The sequence below is a fragment of the Leuresthes tenuis genome, unplaced genomic scaffold, assembly GCF_036924035.1.
Source record: "Leuresthes tenuis unplaced genomic scaffold, fLeuTen1.0.hap1 SCAF_17, whole genome shotgun sequence".
NCBI classification, from domain to species: Eukaryota; Metazoa; Chordata; class Actinopteri; order Atheriniformes; family Atherinopsidae; genus Leuresthes; species Leuresthes tenuis.
The window spans coordinates 19,569,392-19,581,962 of NW_027325371.1; the positions used below are offsets into that span (position 1 = coordinate 19,569,392).

The following is a 12,571-nucleotide window of genomic DNA, read 5'->3' on the forward strand; positions in this document are numbered from 1 at the left end:
GAGTTCCTCACATATTTGTAGGTCAGGTTCTGTGTATGTGTGTAAAGCAACATCCTTATCAGCCACACCCACAAGAAAGAGGCAGTTCAACAAGTTTTAATCGGTAATCAGTGGCTGCTGACCCGTGTACAGGTGTTCGGTCTTTGGAAGGTAATTTGGCCAAAGTGGAGCAGCTGTAGCTCGAAGCTGAGGCAACCACGACAGGATTTGATGGTAGAAGCGATTCTCACCTAAAATCTACTCAAATTAGCAGCGATAGTGAGAATCACCACCATGTTTCCAACAGCAGACAGCTGGAGGAAGCTCATGCATGTTCCAAATTTCTGCTGCCACAGAACTACGTTTGTAGATGGCGACACCTGCTGGACAAATGATTAAGGGCGTGAGACACTTTCCTCAGGATTTATGAGAAAATGAACAAATAGCAAAGTCTTTTGAGGGTTTTATTTTAAAGATCATGCAGTGCACTTCCAAGGTAGAAGCTCATCACTTTCAATGATACACATGAAAACCAATACATCTGTAATTACCTAGTACAAAACTTAACATGGCTGAGGAATGTAACAAATTAAATATTAGGAAAAAAAAACAAAAAAGTGCACAACACTATTGCTGCACTACAGATCTTAAAAAGGCTTGATAGAGGTTGAAGTTTTAACCCTGTTGTGTAAATACAAAAAAATTTGGATTAAGTATAGAACTTAAAAGACAAAAAGCAATAAATTACTTCTTTCAAGTATACGGTACGTTTACTGAGGGAACTGAGGAGGCATGGGGTACGGCACCAGAGGTGGAGGATGCTGCTGTGCAGCCTGTCCCTGGGGGAATGGGAATGGGGGGTGGCTCACACCGTTCTGTGGGACAGCCTTATTCGGGGCAAACTGTTGGGCCTGGAAGTTGTTCTGGCCGTTAAAGGATCCCGTTGGGTTGTTACCAAAGTTGGACTGTCCATTACCATTGTAGCTTCCTCCACTGTAGCCATTGCTACTGCCGGTATTGCCTCCATAGCCTCCATTCTGCGAATTTGTGCCATAGGCCTTATTTGGTCCATTGTCAAAGCCTCTACCGTTATCCCTGTCCCTACCGCCAAAATCACGCCTTCCAGATGAATACCTATCCCGACGGTCGTCTCTGTAATTACCACCTCTGCCGCCCCTTGAACGACCTAAGAGAAACAGGAAAAAAAGATTTGCTACACATCTTGAAGCAAACGTTCAAAGTAAAATCCAGCCACAGATCAAAGCAGCAGGGAAAGATAAAAAAAGCGGCTGCCAAGTCACAGCACAGTTTCTGTATCTCACCAATTAGATTTACCTCCTCTATCTTCTGCCATTTGGAGGAGCTTGGGATTGATGGCCTGGTTGGCCTCTCGGAGCACAGCGATGAGGTCGCCAGCCTGCCTCATGTTGTTCGGAGTGAAGAAGGTATAGGCTGTGCCTGTCTTTTGGCTACGAGCCGTTCTGCCAATGCGGTGGATATAGTCCTCAGAGTTGTTGGGGTAGTCAAAGTTGATGACAAATTTCACATCTTCAACATCTGTAAGATTATGTTGTAGTGTGGCAGAAAGGAGAAAGGCAGCACACAAGAGACGTGTGCCATCGCCACCACGACAACCAGATCAAAAACAAAAAAAGGCAAGTTAGTCCTGTCATGAGGTGAAAAGGCTGGTTAAAATCCCCAAGGCTGAAAAAGACTGGCATTAAACAGCTAACCTATGGGGAGACTACGGTGGGAAAAGATAAACAATGCACACTCCATTAGCTCCTAATCCAGTGAGAATAAAAACCCTCCCACTTATAATCACTGCCAAACCACCCTCAGAAAGAATGGATAAGCAGCCTTACCATTTTTTTTGGAGTATGCATTCACTAGTCCATTCCCATTGCAGCGCACACCCCACATATTGTCAAGTGACCCTCAACACATGAAGGCTACTATGCACATTACTCCCTAAAAACTACCCAGGTTTCTTTGACACGCACACTGAGGAGCTGCTGGTCATTAAGCTCACACTTTAGTCTCTTGCAAAGAACCTATAGACCTGAGCCCGTTTGCAGGATGTCTACAGTGCAACCACTTCTCAGCATGGTAAGCTTTTTCCAGACCCAGTGTTCACTTGATCATAATGTCTCTCGTTGGCAGGTCTCGACATGACTTTGAAACGCAGGTGAGGGAGGAGTGTGAGCTTGGATTTTGTCCAACTGTGTCCAACTACCATGTCCCACTGTCACCAAAAAGCGCCAGTAGCCATGTCATTACAGAGGTGAAGGTCTGAGCATTAAAACAAGGACTGCTCTTCAGACAGAAGTTTAGGAAACTGCATCATTAATGCCACCCATGCTTTACAAGTCTGAACAGAAAGCACCTTCTTAAATGACTTGCAATGCAGTGCCCAAATACACATGCAAGACAATAGGAGACAGAGGAGATGGGCTTTGAGCTGGGACAGTTAGAGCCTGGGTGTGTAAAGCAGTCCAAACCATTGCCACAGAACACGCGAGCATTTGGGGGAGGAACTGTGGCAAGCCCTCGACTCGCCCCCTTTTTAGGCAGGCCAGCGCGTTATGCAGCACTTGGGCCTGGTCACCTCTGTTCATCTGCATGACTGTGAGACCCGTGCCTCCCCAGTCAGGACACCTCCAAGAATCCTCCTTCCCCCTCTGGATACCTGGGCTTGTCATGCCAAGGCCCTGCCATACAGACTGCTCCTTCAGGTCAGGGGAGAAACTCAGAAAGAAGCAGAAGAGTTAAAGAAAGCAAATACACTTTCTTTTTTTAAAAATAGTTTTCAAGTATAAAGGGAATTCAAGGCAGATACTGACCTAGACCTCGGGACGCAACATCTGTAGCAATGAGGATTGGGGCCTTCCCAAATTTGAACTCTAGAAAATAAAAGGACAAAGATTGTTAAACAATTATCAAAAATGATAATTGAATCAGACACTTGTTTGTTGTACATTTCAGATTAATCTGTTAAACAACTTTACCATTGAGAACCCAGTCTCTCTCCTGTTGGCTTTTATCTCCATGGATTCCCATAGCCGGCCACCTAAGAATTGAGGATTGTGTCAATTAAAAAAAAAAATAAAATAAAAACTCTGCACAACAAAAGCAACTATACTACAAGTCACTACTTAATCTTAAATACCTACCCATCCCTTCTCATCCTCCGGGTCAGGTCATCACACCGTCTCTTTGTCTCTACAAAGATGATGGTCTTGTTCTCTTTCTCACTCATGATTTCTTCAAGCAGACGGATGAGTCTACAGAGAATCATTCATTCAATTAGTTCAAAACTAAATAATATTAACGTCCAATGTTGACACTTATGTTGACATCTACTGCCACAGACTAAATACTCACTTGTTTTCCTTCTCTCCATCGTTACAAACATCCACAATCTGGAGGATGTTATGATTGGCACTGAGCTGGAGTGCCCCAATGTTGATCTGCACGTACTCCTTCAGGAAGTCTTCTGCCAACTGGCGAACCTCTTTAGGCCAAGTCGCGCTCCACATCAGAGTCTGTCGATCAGGCTAAAGAGGACAAACTGGTCAAACTCCCGTCAACTTATTCAGTCACCTCCAGCAGGTTTGTTACATGCAACACATCTAAAAAGATACGTACTCTGATTTGGTCGACAATTTTACGAATCTGTGGCTCAAAGCCCATGTCGAGCATTCTGTCTGCCTCATCTAGCACAAGGTAAGTGCATCTGCGAAGGTTAGTCTTTCCCGCCTCAAGGAAGTCAATGAGTCTTCCCGGAGTGGCAATGCAAATCTCCACACCTGCAATAAAAAATAAAAAGGTGTTAATGGAGACCAACTGTATTCATGGACAAACATTCCAGTGCTTATGGAAGAAAAACAAAACACTTGTAGTACCTCTTTCCAGATCACGGATCTGGGGTCCCTTTGGTGCCCCTCCATAAATACAGGTGGATTTGAGACGAGAAGCTCTGCCATATTCTGCAGCCACCTGTTGCACCTGCTGTGCCAGCTCACGAGTTGGCGCAAGTACTAAACACTGTTAAGGGAAAAAAATTTAAATATTGAAAAACAAATTAGGTAGCAACACTTACTTCATAGTCAAGATGCATATAGAAGAAGTCTCTAGATTTAAATGCTCAGTAAAAGTAAAGTAAAAATGACAGCAAATGTTAAGTCAATACTTCTTTGAAAAATGACCGTTTACATAGCTAACACAACAATATACTAACAAATAGGCGATTACAACTTACAATTGGACCATCCCCACGTTCCAAGAAAGGCTGGTGGTTGATGTGGACAATCGCAGGCAGCAGGTACTGTAGAGAAAATAATTTCAGTACACGAGACAATGGGTACACAGGTCATATGACGCAGACCTGTCTGTTGCATTCAGAAAGCTGAAAAGGTCCAAGCAAACAAAAATTCTACTTACGGAAAGGGTCTTGCCAGAGCCAGTCTGTGCAATGCCGACCATGTCCTTGCCACTCAGCGCCACAGGCCATCCCTGCGCCTGGATAGGTGTCGGATCGGTGAAATTCTGTTTGTTGATCACCTCCATCACATAGGCTGAAAGAAAAGCATATAAGTTTTAGAACGGCGCAACTCCCTTTGAGATTCATTGTTTTATTAATCTTCAGTAGTTTAAACACTTACAGGGGAAGTTTGCTTCGCAGAAATTTATGATGGGATTTGGGCAGTCTCTCCCCTTCATTGTGATAGTTTTGGACCTTCTGTATTGTTCAACTTCTTGCTGCAAATTGGAGAGGAGTTACAATGGTCAGAGTCGATTGCATAACGCCAACACGTGCGGAACACTGCTCGTGTTTACAGTTGCATACATACCGGTGGTCTGCGGGAGACGTCTGGATGCTGCTGATAAAAGTTTTTCTCAAACTTTGGAAGCTCGTCCAGGTTCCAGTGTCTCTTCCGAAGCCGGTCACCGGGGTTGCCAAACTTTCCCCCGCCTCCACCACGGCCTCCACCGAACCGAGGAGGTCCACCGCCATAGCTGCAGTTAATGAAATTAGTTGTTTTTTTTTTAGTAGAGAGTGGGTTCAGAATGGTAGTGTAAAATAACGCAAGGCTTGAGTTCAAAGCGTCGGCCTGTTATTCAAGCTGTTGTATTTTACCAATCAGCCGAGGAACAATGGGGGGAAAAGCCGGCATTTTGTATCCGCATTCACGCCGCCACATGGCGAAAGGCCGACTAGCCAGCTACGTTAGCATTACCAATATTTATCAGTCCGTGTTAGCCACAAATGAGTCATCCGGGTAACTCAACCATATGAAAAGAAAGACTATGATAAAATGTACTTCTGTCTTAGGTCTTAACTGTTTTATTATTATGAGGTTGCTGTAGTGGAGAAATGAAACCCTGGTTGTGCCAAAGTTAAAGCTAACAAAATGCAGTCGTGCCGAGGCACGGGCTTGTGGGCACGAGGCCAAACAAGGCCTCGAGCCAAAGTCAACGACGACAGACTTTTTTTCACCGGCTTCTTCGGATAAGTAATACAAGTTTCCTGACCAGTGTTCGATTTTTTGCTACGAACCGTCGAATCTCAAGTAACGTCCGGCAGTTTATTTGACCAATCTAAACAAAAGAGAACCAGTTCTTTTTTTCTGGTTTTAAGTCTCGTCAGCCATTTCACGCGACGGTAAAAACCGTTTTCACGGATAAGAAAATCCACTTACCCTCTATCTCTGTCTCTGCCGCGGTCTCTATCGTTATATCCTGGCATGGTGTAAAGTAAATGTATAAATTTAAAAAAGATAAATAAACTGTGGCTTTTCCTGGTGATAGAAACGGCGGCCGGCAGTGGTGCTGAAATGCCGGTAAAGAAAAATTAGGCCCGGTTTATATAAAAACTACCCCTTCCGATGTATTCATCCGCCGCAAGAGTTTCGACTCAGGCATGCCGCTGTGATTAAATCTTCAACAACATAACACGTTGACGTAAACAAAGCAGCTGCTCTTTGTTTGCTTTTTAAATAACAACCTCATATATACATCCCAATTTTCTAATCAATACATTTTTTAGATTGCATTCAAGGAAGCGTAGTATCGTAAGCTTTTGGAACACACCCAAATTTTGCACATAAGTGTTTGTGCACTAATGGCGTAAAATACGCTTTTGTATTTTTTGTATTTATCTGTTTTACTATACTCGAAAACACTGGCATTTGAAAACGTAAGCAGTTTGTCTTAACACTGGCGGCTCTATTTGATGACTGCAACAAATGTTGGCGGATGTATATGTACTAGAAGAAAAAAACGTGGTCACTCGGCTTGCTTCCGATCCATACTTGTATTACAGTAAGTTACGTCACGAGGACCAACATAAACCAAAAGTTCTTTTCGTCTTTGTGTGCATTTATTTCCCCTTTTAATCACACCTATATTTGAACGTTTGATGATTTCTCTACTCAATGGCTTTGGAATTCTTAAAGCTTGCTTTTAGAACTATTTTTTTTAAGTGTGACAGAAAACCGTTACCTCTTACCTCGATACATACAGATTATAAATGACAATTATATAGTTTAATACACATGTAAATAGACGTGTTTAGAAAGAGTGAGTTCTACTCTCAGCACCAAGGGAAAAATGCATTGTTTTTATGGTGTTATTGAATGGAACCACTATATTCTAAAAGACTGGAAACTGCATCTGTGTAAACTGTACATCAATGTTAAAAAATATCATTTGAGAGAAGAAAAAAAGACATATTGCATGCGTTCATGTTTCAGTCTGACTCTGTGTGTTTTAAAGTAGCTTTCGTGAATTATAGCAATCAGCTCGAGGTTATATCAATTCTAGACAACAGGCCTTTTTTATTAACAAATATTCCTTTTAAAAAAAGCACTAAAGTATGAACCCTAATCGGCATCAAAAAGTCTGGTTTGCAGCACTCTTTCGTTTGGTTGGAAGCACATGAGACACCCCGGTCAGTCATTGTCATTTTACTCTTCTCTCCTACCCCCCCTTGGAGCCAATCTGCCAGACATTTAAATCCAAAACGGTATCAGTGAGTTCACAGAGGGTGGTCTGCAACATTTCCCATTCAGATGTAAAGCTGAAGCTATTGCAACCCCCCACACCCACCACGAAAAACTGATCACGTCTAAATCATTCCTGTACCAAAAGGACCAGTTCAAGCACACTATCGATGCAATAACCCCCCCCCCCACAAAAAAAGAGGACAGGACATATAATTGTACAAGGCCTTACATTGTTAGACAAAGGCAGGTTTAATTAGAACTAATTACACACAAAAATAAAATACTCTTACAAAATGATAGTGTTAACATACTTAAAATTGCATCAGTCAGCTATGAGAGATATAGTCCTGCTAGTGGATCATGCCATTTAGGAGAGGAAAAAAAACTAAACAAAACAGCGGCGTCCCCTCAACTTTGACTCGTTGGATAAAAAGTTCAGTTTGATGGGAGGCAGCTGTGGGGCACTGCTGAGCGATGTAGTGTAGGAACAGACAGTTGGGTGATCAGCTTGTGCACTGGACCCAAAGGATGAATTCATATCTGTGGTGGAAGTCGCCATCAAATACACACGGCGACCTCGTTCTGTTTGTGTGCAATTCAAGAAAAACCTTTCTACTTTAAGTTAAAAGATAAATTACAGTTGGTTTGATCCACACACACGAACAGTTTATTACTGTACAAAGCACCGTCTGAGGACACTTTTCACTCTGCACACGCTTGTGAAAGAAGCCCCCCCCCATGTTTTCTAAAAGTGTATGCAAAAGTTGAGAACAGTCCGCGGTCTTTAGAGATTGAAAGACAAACAGCATCTTTTTTTTTTTTCCTTAAAAAAACAAACCAAACATTCAAGAGTTTTATTTGTAGTCGTAGAAACCCCCCCCCCCTTGATTCCTCACAAACAGGACTGTGTAGCAGGCTTAAAACAGGAGCTCGTCTCATTCAGTTCAGTCCTTTCAACCAAAAGCACACGTGGAGACATGCAACTACTGCCGTATGTTAACGGTCTGCTGTGGGCACATCAAAGCAAATGACTACTTTTTTTTCTTCTTTTTTTTTTTCTTTGAATCCCTTAAAATTAAGGAAAATGACAAATAGTTAGTGTTAGTTTCCAACCAAACCGACACCGCAAACTACATATGACATCTCCTGAGAATGTGGCTAGTTAGAGCTCTCGAGGCCACAAACAGGTACGAGTAGTGTTCTGTGCACTTAAAGCGGTAGTCTGCCAGTGAGCCGGGTTGCTGATATAAAAACAAAGGTGAACGCTGTTTAGCACCGCATGAGTGGAAGGTAGAACGGGGTCTTCTGTTTTTCAGTATGACACGGAGGCAGCACGAAGTGGACTTTGGGTTCTTCTGAGAAAATACCATTTGATATGAATGGCGCACGCTTTTGCCAGTGACATGAGTATAGTCCAGCTACAGGTGACTTTAAAAAAAAAAAGAAAAATCTCACCACCATATGCAGCTCCGGGATGAAATCAGTAGAATTTAAAGGGTCAGTTCAATATTTGCAAAGATCCACTCTTTCCAAAATGATTATGGCACTCTGAGGACATTTGTTGGGAGTTTTTTTGCCCTTTGAGACAAACCTCTGCGTGTACAACGCCAGAGATTTAAAAAAAAACAAAAAAAAAAAACCACCACAGCATTCTTTAGTGAAATTCAGTCAACTCCTGCTCTCACAAATCATCGATAATTCCATAATTTAAAAACGTAACAGTAACGTGTCAAAGATTTTTTTTTTTGTCTCAAACAATGGAAAAGGGGGTTTCTGAAATATAACAGCAATAAATTATATATATTATATAGAATATCATGTGTGTTCTTTTTCCCTGTTATACAAAAATATCACATTTCAAGCGACTCATTCATGTACTCATTCTCAAACACAGCTAGCTGTCCAATGTGTGAAACGGGCTTCTGGGAATGCAGCGCTCAGGAGCGGAAGGCCCCTCTGCTGTCGTCTTTGGAGAAGGTTGTAAACAGTCGGTTGCAACTCGGTATCTCGTCTTGCCTTCTCAAGTGGTCGCGGAGACCGACAATAACCCTGTCCTCGAAACAAACCAGTCCTGTAAATGCGCTTTTTGTTTTCAGAGTGGGCTGACCTTGTGTTCTGTGTGCTAAGATGGAGCATTTGCTACATGTAGTAAGGTCTACTTTGTGTTTAAATGCTAAAATGAAAAAGTTAGTAAATAGTCTGAGTTATTAGCAGCTGAAGAGATCCTTTTCAATCAATTAAAAAAAAAAAAAAGATAATAAGGAGGGCTTGTGGGGTTTGTATAAATACAACCCACAGTCATGACATTTTCTGGTCCACCCTCCCTCAGCCCGGCCACCAGAGTATGAGCGTCCCCTGCTGAAGCAAACATCCACCAACCCCACCCCCCACCCACACCCCCTCTGAATGGACTGATTTGTGGACGGTGGCTCATCATGGTCAAACTATGTTGCCTCTGGTTGTTGTTGACTTCCACAAGCGTCGGAGACTCACTCCACAGCGAAGCCGCACGTCTCTTCAATGGCAGTGAGCAGCTTGTCGTAAAGTTTGTCGTAGTGCTCGTAGGGAGGAATGTCGATCCGGTTGAAACTGGAAAAACAGGAGAGGGAAACAGCCCTTAAGATAGAGGTAAACCCCGACACAAGCGTAGCAGGAACAATGACTTGTCGAGTTATTTGTACACACAACAGTCCCACTGGTGACATTCGTGCTGGAGGAGCGCGTTACAAAGCAAGTGCAACACAACCCTGAAAAGTACATTCAGCTCCCAAACGGCTGCATGACAACACAGAAATCATGTCATAGGCCAAATCGAAGCAGATTTGTATTGACGGAGCATTTTCTGATATACTGTATAGGCTCAGACTGACTCATGTTTTAAATTCTCGTTATAGCTGATATCAGAAATACAGAAATTTCTTCTCCGCTTGTAAGATATAAAAGCCGAGTTGACTGTTAAGATGTAGGTTAAATGATAGATTCCCTGTTCGCTGTTTGATAATCGCTTGTTGCTCTCTGCAGTGACAGAGCCACCCAAAGAAACAAAGATCCCTCCCACCCTGCACACAGAGAGTTCGCCCTCCGGCTGTCTGATAAGCGTTATTGCAGCATGAGGTGCGAGACTCCCAGACTCAGTCTTCCCACAGGCCATCAGACTGCTCAACTCACTCATGAAAATCTCATGACCATGTTTTTCTGGGCATGTTTGTTAAAAAAAAACTGCAATTTCACTTACCTGACCACTGCTTGTTGTATGGTCTGATTGGCTATAAAGTTTAATTTGACTAACGTCATTTTTTCTGCCCGACAACATTCAAATGTTTCAGTCTGATTTTTGCTGTCTGGGATATCATCACGAAAGCGAATGACGGTCCCTTTTCCTGGATGATTTAAGCCAAGACTCACCGGAACAGGCTGTGTGAGTTCAGAAGTTACCATGGTGATCTAGCTGGATTAAAAGGGAGCCACCTATGTGACACTGAAAACTGTAGTTTCATCATTCTTTCATAGATTAATAGTTCATAGGACACCCGACAGAGCGCCCACCAACACCGCAAGCTTAAGAATGAATTGGGAAAGCAAGAAAGCAAGTGAGTGTGAGCAATTAAAGTTTAACATCTGACTCTTTCACAGCGGCTACATTTAAAGGCGCAAATAAAAACACCCACAACCCATAAAAATGTGTCAAATCAACAGATTATGAGGCAGTGCAGCTGAAGTGCACTTCCTAGCTTCACTGCTCTGTCGGCTGCCGCATGACCAGTGTGGGCCGCTTTGAGACGGTTCAGCAGTACTCTGCAGCGGGGGGGGTGAGAAGCTTCTAGAAATGTGACAGTTCCCTTACCAGGTGTGGGCTTTGGGCAGGTTGTTGGTGCTGGCATCAATCTGGTGGATGGTGAAGAGTCGCGGGCCGGCGGCGCCTGTAGGAAAAAACAATGAAGCGAAACAGAACTTTAACACAAGCGCACAGCGAAGGAACATCTGTGCTCTGCAGCTGCAGCCAGATTGGGGTTTGGCTACAAACAAACCTGAGCGGGTACCGGGGACACAAAAATGTACACTGACATTTGTTTAAAGCATTTCCAAAGCATACAGAGACCGGAAGGTTGTAAAGTTTTCAACCTTCAACATTCATTATTCAGCACTGGTTAGATTTCACATTCAGATCTCAAATAGCTTCTGAAATTGCATTTATCAGTGCAGAGAAGCACTACAGTACACTCAGAGAGAGAAAATGTGCTGAAAGGAACAGGCAGATAACCGTGGACTGTGTTGTGTTGTGTCATACGTAACGTGTTGACATTCCCGAGACCTGACACACTTCTGCGAATGATGGACTGACCTACATATGTGCTGCTGAAGCGTTACAACAAAACATTAAAGGAACAAACATCAACATTAGTGGCTCATGCTTTGTTCAGTTCCACAAAGCACTTATCATTCTGCAGTTTTCTTGCATTTGATCTTTTATAACTGAAAAGAGATCCCTTTATTCTGTTAAACAGTCAGATGACTCAGTGCCGTATTTGCATTCATACACTGCTAAAAGTCCCCCGACTGCAGCCTGGTGGTCATCCACTAAAAGTCCCATTTTGTATGCTAGACCTTTTGGATCTGCAGCTGTTTCGCCTGAGAAAGACAGCCACGTTACGTAAGGTGTGGAAGGGTGCTGTCTGCCAGCGGATCACCTTGTACTCATCATGCCTGGGTGCTCTGTGTCTGGGCAGCGCTGTCTGCCAGGGCAGACTCACTGAACCACAGCACTACGTGTAGGCCGAGGGGTTCATTCCAGGTCAGCGCAACCCAGAGACAGACACACACCAAGATCCAAAGATATTCCAGCACACACGCTAGAGTGTGTTCACAGAGCCCGCCAATGTCAAGCTAAAAAAAACTACTCTACTGCCTTTTTTTCTTTCTCAAACCGCTTGAAACTACACAACCTGGCTAATATTTAGAATCTTGTCCCCGGGGTTTTTACCTTGGAGGGCCTTAAAGCCTTGCAGGGGAACTCTTGAGGAACCTGTGACAAACTGCAGCAGCCGGGCTCTGCGCTCCTCATCGAAAGACTCCACGGCTTTCCAGAACCATTTCACAATGTTGCTGTCTGGAGTGCAGTGCTTAAGCCGCGTGTTGGACTTCCAGTCGTTGATGTCGATTTTACCCAGACCGCAAACAATCAGCTGAGGGGACAGAAAACATTTCAGCGTGTTGGATCGAAAAAAAACAAACAAATAGAAAACAATACAAACGTGCGGTTAAACTCATGCAATATGTCATGGACACGTCATGGACTACAGAGGAGAGCAGATACCTCCAGCTCCTTCTCATCGAAAGCCTTGAGCAGGTGTTGGGGGATGACCTCGTTGAAGCCCTTCTGCAGAGCCAGGAACTGGGCCTCGATGCCTCGCAGAAAGCGCCAGTTGACGTAGAGGCGGACGTACTCTTTCTTGGTGTCCTGGGTGACGGGGATGCTTTTACCATTGGGCTTGAGTTCATGCTGGATGATCTCCCCATAAGCATTGTGCTCTACACAGAAGGTGTGGTCCAGCACACCTGTGATGTCGTTGTCCCTGGTGACAGAT

The 12,571-nt window shown here is 43.6% G+C and overlaps 2 protein-coding genes across 3 annotated transcripts in view; both read right to left on the minus strand.

Annotated features, from left to right (window-relative positions):
* Positions 1 to 432: 432 nt before the first annotated feature.
* On the minus strand, positions 433 to 5,834 carry ddx5 (DEAD (Asp-Glu-Ala-Asp) box helicase 5). Of its 2 annotated transcripts, none has more exons than XM_072369468.1 (13): positions 5,682 to 5,832; positions 4,833 to 4,998; positions 4,644 to 4,740; positions 4,423 to 4,556; positions 4,241 to 4,306; positions 3,885 to 4,026; positions 3,628 to 3,788; positions 3,364 to 3,536; positions 3,153 to 3,263; positions 2,988 to 3,049; positions 2,823 to 2,882; positions 1,315 to 1,536; positions 433 to 1,165 (listed from the first exon to the last, which is right to left on the minus strand). In XM_072369468.1, the coding sequence occupies exons 1-13, from the start codon at positions 5,726 to 5,728 to the stop codon at positions 750 to 752; spliced, it is 1,857 nt and encodes a 618-aa protein (XP_072225569.1). In that variant the 5' UTR covers positions 5,729 to 5,832; the 3' UTR covers positions 433 to 749. The 2 variants fall into 2 exon arrangements, with proteins under 2 accessions (XP_072225569.1, XP_072225570.1); XM_072369469.1 differs by having other exon boundaries at positions 958 to 1,165; positions 1,302 to 1,536; positions 5,682 to 5,834.
* A 1,365-nt stretch (positions 5,835 to 7,199) lies between these two features.
* smurf2 (SMAD specific E3 ubiquitin protein ligase 2) overlaps positions 7,200 to 12,571 on the minus strand; it is a 45,042-nt gene continuing 39,670 nt past the window's right edge. The window contains exons 16-19 of the mRNA XM_072368358.1: positions 12,301 to 12,559; positions 11,968 to 12,169; positions 10,831 to 10,906; positions 7,200 to 9,575 (exon numbers count right to left, since the gene is read on the minus strand). Coding sequence (XP_072224459.1) covers positions 9,476 to 9,575; positions 10,831 to 10,906; positions 11,968 to 12,169; positions 12,301 to 12,559 — 637 coding nt within the window. The 3' untranslated portion in view covers positions 7,200 to 9,475. The remainder of the gene's footprint in view (positions 9,576 to 10,830; positions 10,907 to 11,967; positions 12,170 to 12,300; positions 12,560 to 12,571) is intronic.